The 13244-nt window shown below is 54.5% G+C and overlaps 3 protein-coding genes across 6 annotated transcripts in view; all 3 read right to left on the bottom strand.

Moving 5' to 3' along the window:
• The window catches only part of ARTN (artemin), a 71497-nt gene that overhangs the window by 30413 nt on the left and 27840 nt on the right, over nucleotides 1-13244 (bottom strand). The gene's annotated exons all lie outside the window — the stretch shown is intronic.
• The window catches only part of ATP6V0B (ATPase H+ transporting V0 subunit b), a 41891-nt gene that overhangs the window by 13062 nt on the left and 15585 nt on the right, over nucleotides 1-13244 (bottom strand). The window lies entirely within an intron of this gene.
• The window catches only part of IPO13 (importin 13), a 31038-nt gene that overhangs the window by 2224 nt on the left and 15570 nt on the right, over nucleotides 1-13244 (bottom strand). For both annotated transcript variants that reach the window (XM_071436530.1, XM_071436531.1), the window contains exons 3-15: nucleotides 13039-13179; nucleotides 12747-12888; nucleotides 11719-11885; nucleotides 11239-11359; nucleotides 10800-10947; nucleotides 10465-10646; nucleotides 9559-9585; nucleotides 8784-8918; nucleotides 8410-8553; nucleotides 7936-8016; nucleotides 7213-7350; nucleotides 7041-7137; nucleotides 5145-5197 (exon numbers count right to left, since the gene is read on the bottom strand). In XM_071436530.1, the coding sequence (XP_071292631.1) occupies nucleotides 5145-5197; nucleotides 7041-7137; nucleotides 7213-7350; nucleotides 7936-8016; nucleotides 8410-8553; nucleotides 8784-8918; nucleotides 9559-9585; nucleotides 10465-10646; nucleotides 10800-10947; nucleotides 11239-11359; nucleotides 11719-11885; nucleotides 12747-12888; nucleotides 13039-13179 (1576 nt within the window). The remainder of the gene's footprint in view (nucleotides 1-5144; nucleotides 5198-7040; nucleotides 7138-7212; nucleotides 7351-7935; nucleotides 8017-8409; nucleotides 8554-8783; nucleotides 8919-9558; nucleotides 9586-10464; nucleotides 10647-10799; nucleotides 10948-11238; nucleotides 11360-11718; nucleotides 11886-12746; nucleotides 12889-13038; nucleotides 13180-13244) is intronic.

Below are 13244 nucleotides of genomic sequence, written 5' to 3'. Positions count from 1 at the left end.
CAGCCACATCCATACCCTGACCACCATACCCACTGCTGCAGAGAAGCACTGGGAATGGCAGCCATGCCTCCTGCCCTGCTGTCACTGCAACACCAGGGACAGCAGCCATAGCACTGGAGCAGCCCTGCTGTGTGCTTGGAGATCAGAGAGCAGCATACCAGGGCAGGCAGCCCTTGGGCTGAGCTCTGTGTGGAGCCACTGCTGCCCTCTGAGCCTTTTCCCAGGGAGAAAAGCAGGGACAGCTCTCAGTCAACAGCACCCAGGACACACAGCCATCTGCCCCTGTGGTCTCTACTTGGTACAAAACAGACTTAATTCCCACCCCATCTTCTCCAGGGAAAGTCCAGAGCCATCTGCCCAGTGCAGATGCTGGAAAACAAGATGAGGAGCAAGTTTCAGAGTTACTCCATCTCCTTTCTGACCTTTTCTATCACACACTGCAAAAGAGGATTCAGTTTTGGGACAGAAGGCATCGCTGTACCAGGTGGAGATGGCACAACTGCAGGTACCTCTCCCTGCTGGATACAAGCAGAGAGCTTCATGGGGCGACCAAGGGCCACGTTATACCTGTGTGTGTATATACAGGCTGTGCACCACTGCTCCTGAGGCACTGGCACCAACATCAGGAGGTGAACTGCTGGCTGAGCAATGGTTTAGGAACATATCCACTCATCGAGGCTGCTGCTGTACAGCTGGCCCCATACAGGACAAACACTTGCAAGAGATGTTACAGTTTTAGCCCTGGGACACTACCCCTGCTGGGGCCCTACTGTGAGCTCCAGAGCAGGGACTGTGAGCCTTTCCCCCCAGCAGCATGCTGCTCAAGGGCAGCTGGCTCCCATGATAACCACCCAGCTGCAGGTTCCTCCACCCTGCCCATCCATGGGTTTTAACCTGAGTCCTGCATGCCTCAAGTGTTCCATCTGGCACAAGTCTTCCGATGTGCTCAGGTTCCCACCTACCTGCAGGGTGCTTCTCCCAGCCAAACCAGACCTGCTGCAGGCAGAGCCCCCCCAGTGCTCCTGCAGATTCACTGCAGCATCTGCTCCTCACTCCATCAGTGCCAGGGGGAAAAACATGTCAGTATTGGGATAGCTCCTTCCCATAGGACACTTAGCAGAGTGCAAGCCCAATGCAGACCTGGGTACATATACATAAGTCTAATGTAAAAAGAGATGCTTTTTACCCCCACAAGATGGGGCCCTGTGGAACTTCTCCCATAAGAAAGCAGCACCAGGCAGGTCCAGCTACTCTTTCCCAACACCAGGTATGCCAGCTAGTCTTTCCTAGCACCAGGAACCCTGCTCCAGCTCTAGGACCTCTTCTTGCCAGCCCATCTTCCCCGTCTTCTGCCACAGCACCTCTGCTGACACGGGGGAGGGTCTTTAAATGCTTTCAAACATCCCTCCCATATCCTCTGCATGAGCAGCCACTGCAGAGATACGCACTCGCTCTCCAAGAACAACTGTTCTGCAGGACAGCATTGAGGGAACATTGGGTTCTTCTCCACAGCACTTCAGAGACCACCAGAGAAGTCTTCAGAGCAGGCTCTTCTGTGCCCATTTCTTCATAGGCAGACAGGCATGGAAGGGACACCCACTCTTCCAGTAAACAAAGGGCAGTGGGGACTGCACTGCCAGTTTCTGCAGCTCTCCAGAACACACAGCCTTAGTGCCCAGTATCCAGGCTCTTCCCAGACCCCACACCTGGCAGAGCAGTGCGTCTTGCTTTGAAAGGGGCCCATAAGACTGGCCAGGCAGGAGCAGTGAGCCTCAGCGTGGGGATGCTGAACCCCTGTCCTCCATGGGGTTCTCTGAGTCTGGCTGGAGCAGGTGAGGTGGAAATCTCAATGACTGCTGCATGCAGTCATTGGAGCAGACCCCAAAGGGAGGGAGGTGGGGATGAAGCTGGCTGTGCTTGGCCAGGCACTGTCTGTGCCATCACAGGTCAATCATCTGCCCAGTGAGGCCCCATATACCCAGACTGCCCCAAAGATCACCAAAACACTCCCAAGGTCTGCAAGTGAGAAGCCCTGCTGGGGTGGGGTGGATGAGGTGGAGAGTCCCAAAATCCTACCTGCAACCAGGAGCACACATGTGATACCCACTGGTTCCCCAACTTCAGAACATGCCTGGTTTTGCCAACGCAGACTGGGTGCAAGCCCCAGCCACCATGGCACATGGTCCTGGGCAGAGGAGCTCCAGCTGCCTGGGGGGAACTGAACCCCACACCCTCCAGGTGGGATGCTCACCCTGGCACTGCAGCAGCAATGCTCTGCACTGATCCCAGCATGCAGCAGAGGAAGGAGGGAGCAGCTGAGAACAGGATGCTGGCACTGCTCTGTGCAGCTTTATGGCAGACTGGTTATTTTATCCTTGAGTAGTATGATACTTTGTCATTTGGTTTAAGCCAGCAGCTCCCATGATCAGCCAGCCATCAGAATGATTTGCCAATTAACACTGTGGCAAAAGGATCACCTGCAACAACTGGGCAGTTCCATGATTTGCAACCAAGCCCAAAGCTAAAGTCAGCAGGAATCCTGTGACAGAGAGAGATTGCTCCTGTCTGCTGGTGACAGAGAGCTGATATGCAGGCCCCATGAGCTTCTCCTGAGTTATCAGAAGTCAGGACAGTACTTACTGGCAGAGAGGGCAGAAACAGTGCCTGCAAGGAGGAACCAGATAAACTTGAAACAGGGAAGATGATATTTCCTCCAAGGCAATCAAAACAGATCAAAACACAAAAACAGATGGTCAGGGAAGTGGGAAATTTCCACCTTGACACACTCTTGTGTCCAAATTCACTGCTGCTCCGGAAGATGCATTACTTTGCCAAGAGGTCTGCAGGCAGAGCAGGCTGGGTGAAAACACAACTCTCACCACACAAAAATCTGGTCTGAAGAGATCAGCAGTTCCCTCTGAATTTAATCCTCCAATTTGCAAATCCTCAACAGCATCACTGCAGAGTATGGTCCTCTGGAAGACGACAGGCTGGACCCATCTCTGCTGTCAGACAGCCCTCAAAGTCCTGAGAGCAGGGAGTCAATCTGGGATGCTAAGGCCAATTCTTGTTGGGTTGTAAAGCACCTCACTATATCATCAGTCTGTGAGAAGGGTCAGGCCAAGGAACAGGAAACCTTGAGTTCTATGCATGAAGAGAGGACAGGGATGGGATCCTTTGGTTTCTACGGGGTTTCAGGAAACCAAAACCCAGGAAAACAACAGGTCTTGAGTGGGCAGTGTGAGGCTGGCAGCATGATGTCAGATGTCTCACAGTGATCCAAGATGGAGAAGACATGGAGGTAGGAGCCTCAGAGCTGTTCCTGCAGGAGTATCTCTGACGGATATCTGGAGATCCACACACAAGACAGGACCAGCTGCCAGCACATTGCACAGGTAGCCTTGGGAAAGTCTTTCAGTCATCTAATGCCTTACACCCTGCCAGGATCACTTCTACCTACCATCCAAGAGCAATGGGCTTGTTGGGTCCTTTCAAGAACTCCATGCAACAACAGCTCCCCACAGGATCTTCCAGTGGTTCCCTGCTCTCTTAGGAAGACTTGCTTCTCTCAGACCTGGATCCTTTACCATGATTTCCTCCCGTTACTGATTGTCCCACTCAAGGAGAACAGAAAAGGGTTTTTTACCTACAACTGCCACATTACCTTTTACACATTCCCAGACTCGTGCAACTCCACAGGCTCCCATCAGCTTTTCCTCCCCACCATGTATACAAGGTGGCCATCTTCCCAGATGCTTTTCTCTGTGGTCTCTGATATAAATCTACAGAAATGTTGTGCCCCAAACTAGGCACAGTGTTCAGATGGAGGTCCTGCTAGCAGTGAGGACACCACCAAGAACCTCATGCACAGACCCCATTTACCACCCTCCTATCATGTTCAAAACCCTTGTTAAAAGGTCACAGCTTCCAAAACCAAAAGCAGAGCTTTTGGTATCAGCAAGTCTGATAGCCTTGATTATGTTATGTCTTTCATGGTGAAAAGCAGGAAGGAAGAGGCTGCAATATGGCTTTGAGATGCAATGGGTCTCAGCAGGCTCTGGGCATCAAGGTGAGAACTGTGAGGAGAAGACCCTGCCTGCGGGAGGTTAGGTGCAGCCCTCCTGTCCACTACAACCCTCAGGACCTATGGGAGGATCTGACAGCTTAGCACCAGGACATGCCAGGCACCCTCCCGGGGCTGTCAGCAAGGGTAGGATGGCCACAGCTCTGGGAGGAGCCTGGGTGAGTGCTCCTGCACAGCCACTGGTCCAGCACATGTGGTTAGAGGTCTCCCCATCACAGAAACAGAGTAGAAAGCAACTCTGCCAGGCCCCTCATCACCACAGACCACCCTGTTCCCTGGCAGGGAACACATCTCTGACAGAGACACTGAGTGCATCAAGGACATCAGGGCTTCTCCCTTAAGGGCCATGGGGGGCTGAGGAGCACCCTGGGCAGGTGTATATACACACACAGCATAGCACTGGCCCTGCCTGCCCAGTGCCACAGCAGTGACACAAGTGCCAGCCCACGTGCCAGCCCGCGGCCCCTGCCATGTCATCGCAAACTGTCCCCATGCGTCGCTGAGCCAGCAGCTCCTGCACAGAACTGTCACCACCCAGAGAGGCTGCTGGGGCAGGAGGCAATGTGGCACTTGCCAGATCCAGATGCCATCACAAGCACGTTGCTCAGAGCCAAACCCTGGCAGCTGCCTGCTCCTGAGGGCAGGGGTTTCCTCCCACTGGCCCCTGGGCAGGGCAGCCAGCTCAGCCTGTCCCCGCTCCAGAGGACCCATCAGAGGGCAGGTAAACGGGTTGGAAAACATCCGCTTAATGCTCTAATTTGTCTGTCACCCAAGGGTGACTGCAGCAGCAGCACAAAGCGCCCCATGCCAGCTTCAGCCCAGCAGGGGGGTGGGAGCTGGAGCTGCCTGCAGAGGAGGGCACTGCCCTGGGGATGGTGTGAACCCAGAACTAAAGGAGAATGTTTTGTTTTCAACTTCCACGGAAACAGATGGAGAAACTCGATATTCAACTAAAAGGAAAAAAAAACGTTGTCAACAGAAAGCTAAAAATAGGTTTAAATTGAATTAAAAAGAGAAAGAGAGAGAACAGAAAGTGAATGAATAAGAAACTAAAACACACCTGTGCCAGGAGTTGCATAAATGAATCAACAATATCAGGATGATCCCTGGGCCCTAAAATATAATAAAGATGTAACTTAAGAGAAAAATCATACAAACAGCAACTCAACATCATATAGTTATGTGATACAGAAAGAATTTACAAGTGAAAACAGGAGTGTAAGGGAGGAGGGGTGTGTGGGGAAGGGGATGGGCAACATGAGCAGTTTGAAGCAAGTTAAAGAAACAAAACATACAAAAAATCATGAAACTTGGAGAACCCAAGAACAGAAAGAAACTGCAAAGGAAAGGGTCTAAAGCCCCAGGGTCTCCAGCTAGCACCTGGGTGCTGCAGAGCCAAGGAGGAGATCTTCGTTTCCTTGGGGAGGAAGAGAAGGAGGAGCAGGGGCTAGCTGAGCACCATCTCCACAAGGAGAATTAGAGCTTTTGCACTGTGGGGACTGAGCAGGTGTCTTCAGAGCACTGTTTGGTCCTGGAAGGTAACTGCAAGTGAACGACAACACCTCAGCAAATGCTTGACAGGCCTGGCTGGGCTCAGGCGTGCACATGCTTGTCACCAGCGTCAGCTGCTCAGGAGACCCTGGCACAGACACCCTCCCACCCCATTCCCAGATGCTCTCCAGGACGGTGAGTCCAGGACTCTCCTGGAGCTCTCCTCCAGCATCCTCATGGGAGAGAGCAGCTCAGTGCCCAGAGATCTCTGTGCCAGCACCACTCACCCTACCTTGGCATCTGACTGTGCACACTCACTTCTTGGCCCCGGTAGGCTCAGGCATGCCCCCCTTCTCCTGCCACACGTGGGCTCAGCAGAAGGGGCTCGCCCTGCTCAGAGCTGGCCCCCCCAAGGGGACAGTCCTGGGCATACACCAAGCTGAACAGCCGCTTGCCTGAGCAAAGCTCGCATCCAAGTGTGGGCACAGCTCGGGCTCTGGCCCCTCCCTTTTGCTCCTGCAGACGTGCCTGCTGCTGCCTGGAGGCACTGCCAGCTCCCCAGCACCGAGGCAAAAGGGCTCCAGCACAGACGCATCCACACGCCACTGGCATGAGCGGGGACCTGATATCCGAGGAAGCCTGGCTTGCTTGTCACTGACCCCAGTGACACCTGAGCACAGTGGGATTTGCTTGGACCGTGGTGTGGTGATGAAGCAGGGCTCCTTGTGTCTCTCCCCCCACCTCTCTAGAGAGCTCTGAGCCTTTAGCTGGGGGACAGCATTACCCTACCTGGCACCCAGTTGTGAGCAAAGGGTAAGACCCCTTGGGGGCCGCATGTTGTAATGCTGAAGGACCAGATCCAGCAGCTCCAATGTACATTTGTCACAGGGCACGTCACTAAGATGCTGAGGGGAGCCATGGTGCAAAGGAGCCTGTTCTAACCCCATTTGCTTTTTGTAGGGTGGGCAGTGAGCCAAAGAGGGGCCCCTGCCCTGCAGGAGAACACCAGCATCCTCAGCATCACAGCAGGGATTCGGTGGCCACCAATGACTCTGAAAAACTAATTTCCCAGCTGTTCACACACACATTCTCCTGCTCATATGAGGGCTTGATTTCAGGCCACTACAAACAGCAGTGGACCCCGGAGAAGCCCCGAGATCTTCCTGTGGGGATAGCCTCCCTGCCAAGCTGGACTGCAGCTCCAGATTGACCCTTGCTGCATGTGATATCCAGCCTGGGCTGCTGTAACAGTACAGAGGCCCAGAGCAACCAGGGGCTTCCTGCTTCTGTTGCCTGCAGGGAAGGTACCCACCTTCCAGGGGTTGGGATGAATCCAAGAAACAGAGATGGCCCCAATTAGCTTAGCTAGGAGTGAGAACAGCCGTTCCTGGTAAGACGCCTCCAGACTCCACGCATGCAAAAGCCTGACAACAGCCCCAGCATGGGGACAGCTCATCCTACGTACCTTGCTGGAACAGGGTCAGTGTGACTGAGGTAACGAGCAAGAACAGGGCCTTGATGGGAGGGAAGTGGGCAGGCTCATGGGCAAAGATGTGAACCAGCTGCAAAAGAGAGAGAAGGATTGAAGCTTCTGCTGGCCCTGGCACATGCCCAGCCTCCCAGGGACAGTTCCATACCTGCCGCGTGAGTTCAATGGCAGAGACCTGGGGTATGGTGCTGTACATCTGCCCCAGCATCTCACACAGCTGAGGCACCATGGGGGCAAAATCATCCAGGAGGGTCTTCACAGACTTCTCAAATATGGCACAGACAGACTGTGGGAAGAGAGGGACTGCATGAGCAATGGGTATCAGGAGACCTCTCCCAGGGCTTAATGGATGGGTCCCAGGGGAGCAAAGAGCTGGCACTGGGGACAGGGACCAGCCAGGCAAAGGGCTCAGACCTGCTCTGATACTGGTGGCCTGCCCTGCAGCACAGGATGCTCCCAGTGACCAGGAAAAACCCTTCCCACCGCAGCAGGAAGGGTCCCCAAGGGCCAGGGAGAAATGGCTGGTGGGACGTTGCACATGGGCATTACTGGACTGAACAAATGGACAAGCACCAGATGATACAGGTTCAGTTCAGAACAGAGCTGTTCTCTTAGGGAACACAGGTTGGGTAGATCCCATCTCCCTGCTCATGGCAGGACCTCAGTTACTGGAGAGAAGCAGAGCTGATGGAGGAACAAGACAAACAAGAATGACTTGATGCTGCTGGTGACAGCAAGCAGCACTGGTCCAGATAACCCAGCAAGACATCCCTCTCACAGGCCATCACCCAGAGTTTGTCCTTGCTGTCCCCTACTCAGGTCAGCAAGGACAGGCAGAGCTGCAGGCAGTATACAGGTGAAACCAGGTTACCTCCACCACCTGGGCATCATTCAGCCACTTGCTGAGAACCTTCTGTATGAGCTGGAAGACTTGCTGCAGAACCACCACCACCTGTAAGGAATGAGAGACACTGAAGAGAATTGGCCTCTCTGGGAAAGAGAGATTCAAGACTAAGCATGGCCTGGACTCAAGCATTCAGGCACCACCCCTCTCCAAAGCTGGACACCTTTTTTCTGAAGCAGCCTGGCACTGCTCACAGTTGGCAGGTAGCACCCAGGCCATCCTCCAGAGCAGCACCTAGCCAAGAGGCATCCAAGAGGCAAGTCATCTCTGTCCACCTCAGGAGTGGTGGGATGAGCTGAAGGAGCTATTTTAGCTGGAATAGACTAGCACTACCCCCTTGCTGGCACATGCTGCATTCCCCATTAACCCCCCTCTGGTGCAGTGAGTTGTGAGGCTTTGGGCAGTCTGTGGCAGAGAATTTGGAGCTACTGCTCTACTCACTGGGTTGGGTCCTTGCTGCACTGGCAGTTTTTTGACCTCGGTGCTTTCATGGTCGTCATCGTGGTGGCTGATGTCTAGGGTGGTGAAGAGGTTGGAAAGCAGGCCCAGGATATGGATGATGGCCAGCCTGTTGGAGGGATTGGGCTGCCAGGGAAAATAAAGCCAAAGTATGACACAGACTGCACTACTCAATCATAGTCATGTCTTTGGGATGCTGAGGAACTGAACTACAGAGGCAAAGTGCCAGAGAGGGGTTCCCTGCACTGCACTTTCCCCTGAGCCCATGTTTAGAGTGCTGCTTCAGCACAGCAGCCCCAGGGCTACAGCCAGCAGGAGAAACCACTTCTGGATGGAGGCAGCAAACAGGCACTCACCGTTTCATCAGCCAGCTTTTCCAGCTGCTGGATGTAGGGGGTGATCAGGGAGTGCAGGTTCTTCAGGATCTCCTCCACTTGCAGTGCAGAAAGCAGGAAACCAAGAGCCTGCATCAGCCACATGCATTGGCTTGTCTGGGACAGAGAAGACACCACAGGGAGGTCACTGCCTAGCCCACAGCCCATGCTCTGACAGCTGCCAGGGTCCCACTTGGGTGTGCTGCAGCTCCTGAGCTGCTCTATCTGGGTCCCTCCAGGTGCATCTCACTGCAGGAGAGGGTAACAGCTCCCTAACAGCTTCTGTTCCCAGGGAACAGGAGCTCTGGCTTCAGCACACCTGGCCTCTTCCCAGCACCTGCCAAGGAAAGACCAGTTGGTGTCCAGAGATCTCCAAGCTGGCATCACTCACCCTAACTTGGCACACCATCCCTTGCATAGCCTGTCACAGACCCCTGTCCTAGGCACAGGCAAGGCTGGGGCTCAGTTCCTACACTTATCTCCCTTTCTCCTCTTGAAAACATGCCTGTCATCTTGGTATCCTTGGGTTTGGAGAGACTGGGAACTGCTAGAGTTAAGCCTCCTCCTCCCTCTCTAGGGGACATACCCTCCCAGCACAAGCCCAGCCTGTGTGGGGGAAGTGAAGCCCAGCAGCAGTGAGAGGCAGCCAGCAGGTCCTCCTGATCCTGCACACCATGGATGCAGTGCAGCTGAGCATGACTAAGGGGGCACGGAGGGGCAAGGACAACCAGCAGAGGTGTGAGTCAGCCTCTCTTACCTTGTGAATCTGCTTCATCAACACCTCCTGTCAAAGGGAAAGGGAGAGGAAAAGAGAAGAGTGAGTGCTGCAGAAAGGCCCTTTCCTTCCAGGCAGCAGGACTGACAGCAGGAGGTAGGATTGACACAGGAGACTGAGACAACCTAACACCAGTGTGAGCACAAACATTGTGTGCTCCCCACAACCTGCCACAGGCATGAACTAAAATTCCTGTCCCCTGAACCAGCCCACTCAGCCACCCAGCAAGGGGAGCTCCTGGCTTGGATGGGTTCTGCAGCAGGACTGCTCAAGGAGTCAACCTCAGCCAGGGTTTCCTTATTCCAGTGACAGTGCTCCCCAGGCTCTAAAAGCAGAGATGCTTTTAAGAGCCCTTCACCTCTCTCCTCCCATGTACATCCTGGCAGCTTGCCCAAGTCCAGCCCTTCTCCTAGTGCCTCAGGACTCTGAGCCCCACCTGCCCCAAATCTTGAGAGTCAAGAAGGAGCATGGAACAAGCTGCCCCAGCACTGCAGGGATCAACTGAGGCTCCAAGGAGAGGCCTGAACAGCAGGGTTCTGCCCTCCAAGATGCCCAGCAGTGGCACTAGCAGTGTGGCAGGTGCACAACTGGCAGACTGCTGCTCCCAACAAGGCAACAAAACCCTGGGGGAAGGACAGACACCCACGTGCAACCCCAGCAGACCCCTGGCAGTCGTGTCTGTCAGTGGCTGCCATTTCTGCATTCACAGCAGGACACAGGGCCTGCCATATGGATGTACTAGCCTATGAACAAAACTGGCAAGAAATCTGCACCAAGCAAGATGCCCTGAGCTGCTCCTTTGTCCCCCTGCCCTGGTCATTACAAAGGAAAAGGCATGCACAGAGCACATCCCAGGTCATCCCTACACGTCCAGCATCCAGCTCCTACCTGTGACACAGCAACAATGTTGGCAGCATAAGGTGGCAGGTCGTACTTGCACTCTCGGCAGATCTTTTTCAGGGTGGAGACACTGGAGATGGAGAGCTCGGGGTTGCCCAAGGCTTGGAGCACCAGTGGTAACACGTTGTTAATCATGACAGGGTGATCAGCCAGCCACTCAGACAGGGATCCTGCATACACAGATGGGGTCAGACTGCAGGACTGCACCACAGGTTCTTGCTCTTGCATTTTGTGATGCCCAGCTTTGCTTTTCACCACTGGTATTGCTGGGCAGATGTGGTCTCAGGGGGGCTTTCCCTGCCCTGCCCACCCAGCCCACTCACCAATAGTGAACATGACGGTGTCAGCAAGCTGCACGTTGCTGATGCTGATCCGGGGAATGAGGCCGATCAGCCCGGGCACCACGTCCGAGTAGTTTACATCAATGGTCTCAGCAATGGACTGGAAGCCATAGAGCAAGGCCTCTGTGTGCTGCCAGGGTGGGAGAGGCACTGTCAGAGCCTTGCACTGATCCCTGATGCCCAACCCTGCCCCAACTCCAGGCACCAGCTCATCCCCCCCGCAGTAGCTGAAGAAGCCGATCCCTTGGCAGAACTAAGGACAGAGAGGCAGAAGACCAATTCTTCTCCACAGCAGACCCCAGAGAGACTGTTTGTGTGCTGGCAAGGTGCTCATGCTCCTCACCTCTGTCACATCCCTTGCTTTCAATGCCCCATTGAGGGTGAGGACAGGGAGCTGTCAGCCCTGGGTCCCCTTGCTCACCTGCCATGTGGACGGCTGCTCTGTGTTGGTCAGGAGACGTCCCAGTTTGTCATAGAGGCTGCTCAGAAGCTCAGCACCCAGCATCTCATAGACATACATCAGTGTGTCAGAGATGTCCACCCTGCAGACAACATGGGTGTCTCCAAACGCTGTCCCCAGCCCATGCAGAGAGCTCCATGTGTGGACACATCACTTTCTCTCCAGGGCACAGGCACTGCTCATACAAGCACACTGTCCCAACCAATGGAGTGATGCCATGGCCTCCTGGGCAGAGTGACTGGTGCTGTGCCAAAATTTTGCCAGATGAGCCAAACCAGCTCATTTTCACATTACCACCACAGCTAAAAGAGCTCTTGATGGAAGGAATCTCCTCTGTGTCCCTCCTTGGCTCATCATACAGCACTCAGTGTCCAGGGTGGCAGAATGCTGCCCCTACATCCTCACCAGCCTGACAAGCAAATCCAAATCTCCCACTTGTACCTGTATATCCGAAACTGCTCCTTCTCATCCGAAGACCAGAAGCCGTACTCCTCATCGGAGGGGAACTGGGCTTTGTGCAGCAGCACATCCACCAGCTGGAAGTAGACAGGCCTGTAGACCTGCTGGTACACTGCCTGCTTGTCTGGCTCAAAGGAGAGGATATCATCCTGGAGGCAGGAGGAGGAATAAATACATCAGGTGTTGCAGGGAAAGGCAAATAGAGCTAACATGCCCGCTGCTTAGGGGACTCAGACACACCTCCCAGTGCTGGTGGGACCTGTCATACCTTGGAAGCTGCATTTCCAGCTCCCTAAGATTCACTTGATGCTGTGCCCTTCTGCAGTGGCAGCATTATCTGGAGGCAAGATGCCAGAAGCCCCAGAATCTGGGCAGACCCTCAGACAGCATCGTCATAGGGGGTGGCAGTGTCCTGCCATGTCCTATCCTTGGGAGCACCCCTACACCAGGAGCATGGGTGCCTCAGACTGCTGTGAGAGGGCTGACTGAGCACAGCCCCCTCCTGCATACACCTGTAATCTCAGACCCCTCTGGATTGCAGAGGAATGGAGCTGAGGGATGAAAGGGAGCTAAAAATAGAGCACAGTGTGGCAGGGCTGCTCTGCTGATCCAGGAAACACTGACCATGGGAGAGGGACCCCACACTGGGCAGCCACTAGAGCCATGCTCTCATTCTTGCGTGCTGCAGGTGTGCAGAAGGAAGCTAAACAACCAGGTCTACTGCTGGGAAGAAAAGAATTAACATGAAATTTTAATTAGTTTTGTAAATGAGGCCCTTAAAGGATGGCTCACACTTCTAAGGAGGACTGGTGGCAGAAAGAGCCTGCCACAGGGCCAGCGTTTCCTAGGTATGTGCCCTGCCCCAGCTGCAAGTGCAGGGCAAGGAGTGGGGACATCAGAAATCCCTGGGACCAATTAAATCCAGGCCAGACTCCAGTCCCCATGCACTGATGCCTCTGGCCCTGCCTGGAGAACAGAGCCCAGGCAAGCTGTCCACAATAGTCACTGACCTGCAGCGTGTACCAGAAGGTGAGGGTCAAGGAGCTGGTGGTTTCATTGACAGGGTAGTGTCCAGGGATTCCAGTGCAGAACATAATCATGTTGACCAGGGCCAGGAAACTCTGCCAGTGCTCCACCTGGTCCAGGAGGGCTCTGGGAAGCAGAGAGCATGGTCAGAGTTTCCAGCTCCTCTGCCCTGACACGTCGCTGGGTGCAGGAGAGGTCCTGGACAAAGCAGGATGTGGGGAAGAGCAGGCTGCTCCAAGCTCAGTGCCCCTCCTAGGGAGCATCCCCAGCACTCACCGGGAGTGGTTTTCCCCCAGGGCCACAGCGATGCGGCAGATCCCGTGCGACGTCTCCATGTCCCCGCTCTGCACTGCCTGGCGCAGCTGCTCCTGCAGACCCAGCACGGGCGGGATCAGCTTGAGGAGGGTGTTCACATACCTGCAAGCACAGCCTGAGTCAGTGCCAGGCATCACCTCCCTGGCATGGGCTGCCATGCCATCCAT

This window comes from Agelaius tricolor, unplaced genomic scaffold, assembly GCF_023055355.1.
Source record: "Agelaius tricolor isolate 1412-34295 unplaced genomic scaffold, bAgeTri1.0.p SCAF_11, whole genome shotgun sequence".
NCBI lineage: Eukaryota > Metazoa > Chordata > Aves > Passeriformes > Icteridae > Agelaius > Agelaius tricolor.
The sequence above is the reverse complement of the archived record's forward strand: the minus strand, read 5'-3'. Positions and strand labels throughout refer to the sequence as shown.